At 41.0% G+C, this 7,047-nt stretch overlaps 1 protein-coding gene across 1 annotated transcript; it reads right to left on the reverse strand.

The window, feature by feature from the left end:
- Positions 1–411: 411 nt before the first annotated feature.
- On the reverse strand, positions 412–3,290 carry fezf2 (FEZ family zinc finger 2; the record flags this gene model as incomplete). Its single annotated transcript, XM_083771101.1, has 4 exons — positions 412–683; positions 1,627–1,759; positions 1,964–2,098; positions 2,484–3,290. 4 exons carry the CDS (start codon positions 3,288–3,290, stop codon positions 412–414), a joined length of 1,347 nt encoding a protein of 448 aa, XP_083627227.1.
- Positions 3,291–7,047: the final 3,757 nt, after the last annotated feature.

The following is a 7,047-nucleotide window of genomic DNA, read 5'->3' on the forward strand; positions in this document are numbered from 1 at the left end:
CTCATAATAAGTAACATTACATGTTTGTATTCTTTCCGTTTTATTTGCAAAAATTAATTCAGCAGATCGAAACAGTCCACACATTCAGTTTTAGCTAGGCTATATACATATAACTTAGATATGTACACATTAACAATTTCTGAGAAATGTACGAAAATGTCCCCACATTGATTAAATAACATTTTATTTATCCTATTATTTACAATTGCATTTTCACACATCACGGAATAATGTTATATTATATTCTTGTCTGAGCTAGGGCATGTATAGCCTAGGCTACAAATATCTTAAATAGGCAGATGGAAACAGACCGGTCTCTTTTCATGCAGCGTTTTAAATATCCTATAGTTATGCAACCGGTGCTCCCCCGTTGAAATATGACCAGTGTGCATGAAACAAAATAACGTTGGCTCAAACTTTGAGTTCTCTGCATGGAGCCCCGGCACCGGCTGCGGATGATGTCGCGGAGTTATTATTGCTGTCGTGCAGCTTGCGGATGTGCTTTTTCAGGTCAAAGTTCCTGCAGAATCCCTTCCCGCAGATCCCGCAGGTGAAGGGCTTCTTGTCATTGTGCGTGTGCATGTGGAAGGTGAGGTTGTAGACCTGGTGGAAGGCCTTGTTGCAGATGGAGCACTTGTACTGCTTCTCCCCGCTGTGCGTCAACTTGTGGTTCTTGTAGTTCCCTGAAACGGAGCAGAAACGAATGAGTTAAAAAAAAAAAAAAGGGGCACTCGACCACATCATTTGACTGAATGTCCTGGTTTCGATATAGGGACACACGTGTTTATGTCTCACTGCCCAAACTAAATCAAGAACAAATGCAACAAAACTATATGAGCATCGAGTTATGGCCCTGCATGTTAATAATGGCACATGAAAGAGGCCCTGTGTTTCGACACAATTAAGGTCACAAGTTCATTGTTAAGTTATATTCAACAATCGTCCCCCAGCCTTCATTAATCGGGAGTTATCTGCATCGAAGTCAAGAAGTTGTCAAACTTTGTCAAAATCAAACGCAACAACAAGTAAAAACTGATGTTCAAGTCGGCTAAGGTCTGCTAACTGACCCATAGCAAATTCCACAGTCTTGTAGGCAGAGTTAGTGAGTGTAAAGTGACATGTCCCATTTCCATTGATCGCTTCAAGCTCACGAGTGGGCCTCCCTACTAAGCGGACATGCCTTTTTTTGTAGTGACAGTGACACAGATAACATATTCAATAACATATGATGTGGTAATTAATACATAATTTTTGGCATATACAAAGACCTCTGTCGAATTGTAACACTTTTGTGTAGCCTATAGATTCGCCTTGAATTTATGTCCAAAACAACCACACTAGAGAAAGGGAGGAGGGGGGGAAGCTTTTGTTTATAAAAAATTGTAGCATAATTATGTTGCCAAGGCCTATTTTGCACGCATACGTGTTACAATATATAGGCTACAATTATCAATGTCAGGCTTCAATTTAATCAAAACACAAGCCTATAGCCTATACTCATCATCAATGGGCTAATCTAATGCACCAGCCCAGCTGCACATAAACGCAGGACAGTTGCATTAGCCCTGCATGCATAAAAACTGTTAAAAATTAACGATTAGTTCATGAGCTAAATCTAAATTTTACCTTTCTGATGGAAACCTTTCCCACAGAATTCACAGACGAACGGTTTGTAGCCAGCATGGATCCGTATGTGAGTATTCAAAGTTGAACTTCTGTTGAAGGCCTTCCCACACTGGTTGCATTTATGGGGTTTTTCCTGGTACAACAAAAATACAAAAACAGGCATTTATATGCAGGCATATAAATATAATTGCATGCAGGCAATTATATGCATATACATATAGGCTATTATGCATGCATGCGTTTACACTATATATATATATACTATATATATATATATATATATATATATTAGTATAATTATAATTATATGAAGTATACATTAGATATGAAGTGTTACCTGTGTATGGATGATTTTGTGTCTGCAAAGCGTGCTCGCCTGGCGGAATCCTTTCCCACACACTTTGCACACGAAGGGCCTCGCTCCAGTGTGCACTGGCATGTGTCGTGTCAGATTATAATGGGCATTGAACACCTGCAGAGCGAGCACAAATATGTAAATTATGATGAGGAACGCTTGCAAAGACGATTTACCCCCGTTTTCAAAGCATCGCAGGTTCTTAATATTTTCAACAGTATAGGCCTATAGCCGATACCACAGTTATTTCGATCATTAATCCACACAGGATTTATTTTCTCGTTATTGATGTGGGTTAAATTTATTTGATTAATTAATAATTAAAATACATTCATTTTATGAAAACTGCAACATTGTAAACAATATTTTCAAATGGCTATACTAATTTTCGGAAATCTTTTTTGTTTTGTTTTCACATAAACATTTTCCCACATATATTGCTTAATGACTCAAGCACAGAAGCCTATAGTTCTTCGGTTTATAGATAGAAATAAACGCATACCTTTCCACACACTTCACATGTAAAGTTTTTGGGCTTTCCGTCTTGGGCAGCGCCGGTGCTGAGTTTGCTATGAGCTTTAACGCCGTTTTTCTCCGAGGTCAGGCCGTGGTTCTCCTTGACTATCTGGTCCAGTTGACCGGGCAGATGTTCCTTGTGGGGGTATTGAGGCGTGGGGAACTTGTCGACCGGCGCGGCCCCGCTGTTCAGCTTGGCGTTTTCCAGCAGCAAAAGTTTGTGGTGCGCCGCAAGAGACGCCTGCGCCTGCGAAGTGGCCAACGCCGACGAGAACAACTGTCCAGTCAGCAACTCCGACTGCTGGTAGGCAGAGTCCAGGTAGTTGAGATAGTACAGAGAGCCACCGGTGGGCATCGCCATGGCCTGATGGATGACTTGGGGTTTTATCACCCTGCTCCCCGGGCCCGGCAACAGATGATGCTTCAAGACCGCGTCCGCTTTGCCGCACATCCCGCAGTTCACTTTGCACACCGCCGCGGCGGAAGAAGCGCCGCAAAAAGTCCCCCTGAAATTAGCTTTCCACAGCTCCGAGTAGTTCATGAGCGCCTTGGCCTGGAGGTCGTAGCTGAACGGCTGCAGCGGGATCATGCAGGGGAGAGGCGAGCAGAGACCGAGCAACTTCTCCGCGCCTCGCCGCTCCTGATCCGCGCCTCCCTTCGGCTCCGAGGTCTTGGACATGATCCGGTCTATGGAGAAGGCCAGGGTCTTTGGGGCGGCGGATGGCCCGTTCCTACCAACACCGTCCAGTCGTGGGCAAGCCATCACCTTTTCCAGAGGAAGGGAACTGGCCATGATTCTGTCTATGGAGCGAACTTGGTGTGAGCAGCCAAGCACCAAGCCAGCCAGCCGCTTCGTAGCCTGCTATACTGCCTGCCTCCTCAGCTGCGAGAAAACACAAGGACAGAAACATCGGTTTAATAAGCACCTTGCTATCACAGTGTCACTCATTTGCATTCAAATGACCATCCTCCGCAACAATAGCATCCAGGGGGTACCAGATTAATGCTCATTAACTAGTACACACAAAATTAACAGGACATTTCAGAGCTCGTTAGGAAGGAAGGATGGCTGAGGAGGGGGGGGGGATAAACAGGACAAAAACATTTTCTTATTCAGCGCACTGGTCCCCGAATAATGTGGATTGGAAAAGTTTACAGCGAGAGACTCAGTCAGTGTTGGAGTTTACCTTTTAGCGGCGACAGATGGATTGGAAGATAGCAGCGTTGACTGCTCGCTGTCACATTTTGGTAGCGACCGCCCTCATCAGCGCCAGATCACTGTCTCCTGACATCAGAGGACTAAAACTCTTTAACATTGGGTGAACGAGATCATCAGAGTTCCCATGCATGCGTGCATGCTCGTGTTGGTCCTTAGTTAGTTATATATATATATATATATATATATATATATATATATATATATATATATATATATATATATATATATACACCGGAGTGGTGTGGTTGTTGCTGCAATAATCTGATGGCCAAATCCCAAAATAGAAATACCCTATAGTACCCTATATAGTCTAATTCGTGGCAATTTAGGTACCATACAATTTCAGTTTTTGTTATATAGGCCGACTATACGATTGTATATGCCAAGTTATTATTATTATTATTATTGGCTAAATTACCATACTATACTTCTACGAATTATTTGTTACGCTCAATTAGAACTGAAGTGCAATGTTTTTAGATTTTTAGTTGGTTGAAAACATCACATGTCTTTTCAACCCCCATTCTTAATTTGAGCTGCCATTTAGCATTTAGCATTTTTTTTGCACTTTCGATCCTTTTTTTACAGGTTTTGTATTGGCTCACATAACAATGTTCTTGGGGCCTTTTGCTTTTGACAAGTCTCATTTTTTATTGAAAGTTCCTAATCCTCGGAGATGGGATAGCTTTTCCATGCTGGCTTATACTTACTATTTGTATAATCGAGAGCGTCCAATTTCCACCTGTTTAAGAGCAGATTGTGAGAGCAGAACCTCCCTTGGATCCTATTAAACGTTGTTCCTCCTTCGCCTATTCACAAGAACCAATTTTCCAGAGCGATTCAAGGCTCGGCTCAGCACAGAAAAAACAAGCTCTTTCACTTTTAGCCACTAAAGCACTGCGTGAACCTGGTTTTGTGTGTTTCTGAAATAGAAGGACGGATTAAAGGGGTAAAAAGAAAAGACTTAGCCTGGCCAGAGGTAGGCTCTGCCGACAAATGAAAAGAACCCCCTTTTTTAAATAGCATAAAGGTTTGCTGGAATCCACAGTTTTGTGCTTGCTACAATGACCAGTCACCCTCTCAACTATTTTTCACATGGGACGGTGTTGATTCATGTGTTTGCACTGCTTTTCAGGCGATTTAGTAACTGATTATATAAGGGAAATGAAATGGTATATATATATATATATATATATATATATATATATATATATATCGAAACGAACTTATAGACAAAATCGACTTATTTGTCTTAAAATACCTGGGAATGTAAACTAAATAATATATGCATAATTTGTCATCACTATGTTCATTGCATCAGATATAGCCTATATGCAAAACTATTCTAGTCTATTCTACATTATACAATAGCTATATGCTTTAGGTTATATATATATATATATATATATATATATATATATAATATACCATGCCATTTTATTCTAAAGGGGTATGCTGGAGGCTGTCTGTATACCTGGCTACACCTGCTGGTCAGTGCAGATGCAGGATTAAATACCCATTGTTCTAATGCCACACGTATGTAAATGAGGGTACTCTAATTTGAGTGTATTCAGGCACAATTATTGCCTCATCTACACAATAAACATTGATCTATTGCTGGGTGGGATCCTTCCCCTCCATTCAGTGCTGCTATAACAGCAATTAGCTGCATCATTGAATAGATGAATGTCTCCTGCAGGTATGCGTGAGCATTCCAGTTTTTTATTATTATTTTTTTTCTTTTATTAAAAAAATCTCTGAGGAGATTGTCTATATATTAGTCTGGCCATGCCAGGCTACAGGAGTTCTCAGCAGCAGCCTCATGCAGTCATTCTAGGTCTATAGGCTATACTGTGAGTCGTCTGATGCTGCCTTGTCTGTAGCGACACCAAAGTAGTAAAGTATACACAGTATAGCTTGCATGAGGGTGCATGCATGAGTAATTTGTGTGCAGCAAATATTTGCCTAAAGATGCATCACTTTGCCTTGTTTATTATACTGTTTTGGTTGCCTATAGTTTTACAATACTATCTTTGTATACCAAATATTAAAATATAAATAAAGTGACACCTTTGGGTGAACATTCTTTCTATGAGCCCCAGATCCTTACAACCCTTTCGGTTTTATTTTAGCCTTATCCAAAGTACTTCACAGCATATACTTAGTCCTGTTGGCAGCATCTTCTGGTGGCTCTGTTAAGAATGTCCTTAAGAGCCATCGTTCAGCCAGTGGACTGAAAATGTGAGCATCCAAAGCTTGGACTCCAAGCATCCTTGGAATTTCTGACAGAAATGAGGAATGGACATACATGGTGACATAATGTCAACATTGAGTTAAGTAGCTTCACTGGTTAATCTATTTTCACAATATAGTAAAAGTATAGAATATTGTATCAGAATATTGATGGCATAATAAGCTATGCATCTCTGCAGCTTGTCATGAAGTCTTTTATAATTCACCTGTGGAGTTTAGCCTATACAGTCTTTCCCTATAGCACACCTGCCATAATTATGTTTAAAGTGGTTAAACTCATTGTGATGCTATACACATTTTCACACATTTTGTTGGGGACCTCCGTTCTCAAAGACGGGAGAAGTTTTGTGCCCTCAGCGTAAATTGTAAATGTTGTTGTGATGTTTTAGGTTTTGGTTAATGGTTATACCCCGTTTTGAGTCGTGAAAACACGTTTCCATGAGGACAATAACATATCAGACTTGTGTGAAGTGAGAGGCGCCTTGCTTTTGTACGTCACGGGGTGCAAACATAAAACGTCCATAGACTTGGCTGCCACATGACGTCACAGGGGGCCATGCTGATGTTTTGGGGGGTACGTGTTGATTTCTGCGATTTTGGTTCCTAATTGATTCTTGCTGATTTTGGAGGGAGCCTGAATAAGACAAACATTAAAAGTCCATAGACTTGCATGTCACATGACGTTGACGCCACTTTTGAGGGGCTGTTGCCCCTCAGAAAATGAATCAGAATCTGAATCATATTATTTCTTATCACTATCAATACTGTCACTTTAAACGTTAGTTGGTTATAATGGAGGGAGGCAGGAATTCCCTGCAAGGCTGCAGCAAAATTATGTCCTGAATCGATAGTGTGCCTCATCGCATTCAGTACAGGAATTCACAGACAGTTGTCCTCACACTTTCCTTCTGTGGTGACAACTTTCACTGACGTTAACCCTGGGGAAATTAAATGGGAATGTGTGACTACTAGAACGTGGTTGTTCGATCTTGCCAATGCAACCTACTGTATCATGCTTTCACTCCATATGTTCACAGCAGGGCCTCAACCTTGAGTTTTATTTTGACACCAACCCAGG

The sequence above is a fragment of the Protomyctophum parallelum genome, assembly GCF_964188405.1.
Source record: "Protomyctophum parallelum genome assembly, chromosome: 8".
Lineage (NCBI taxonomy): Eukaryota > Metazoa > Chordata > Actinopteri > Myctophiformes > Myctophidae > Protomyctophum > Protomyctophum parallelum.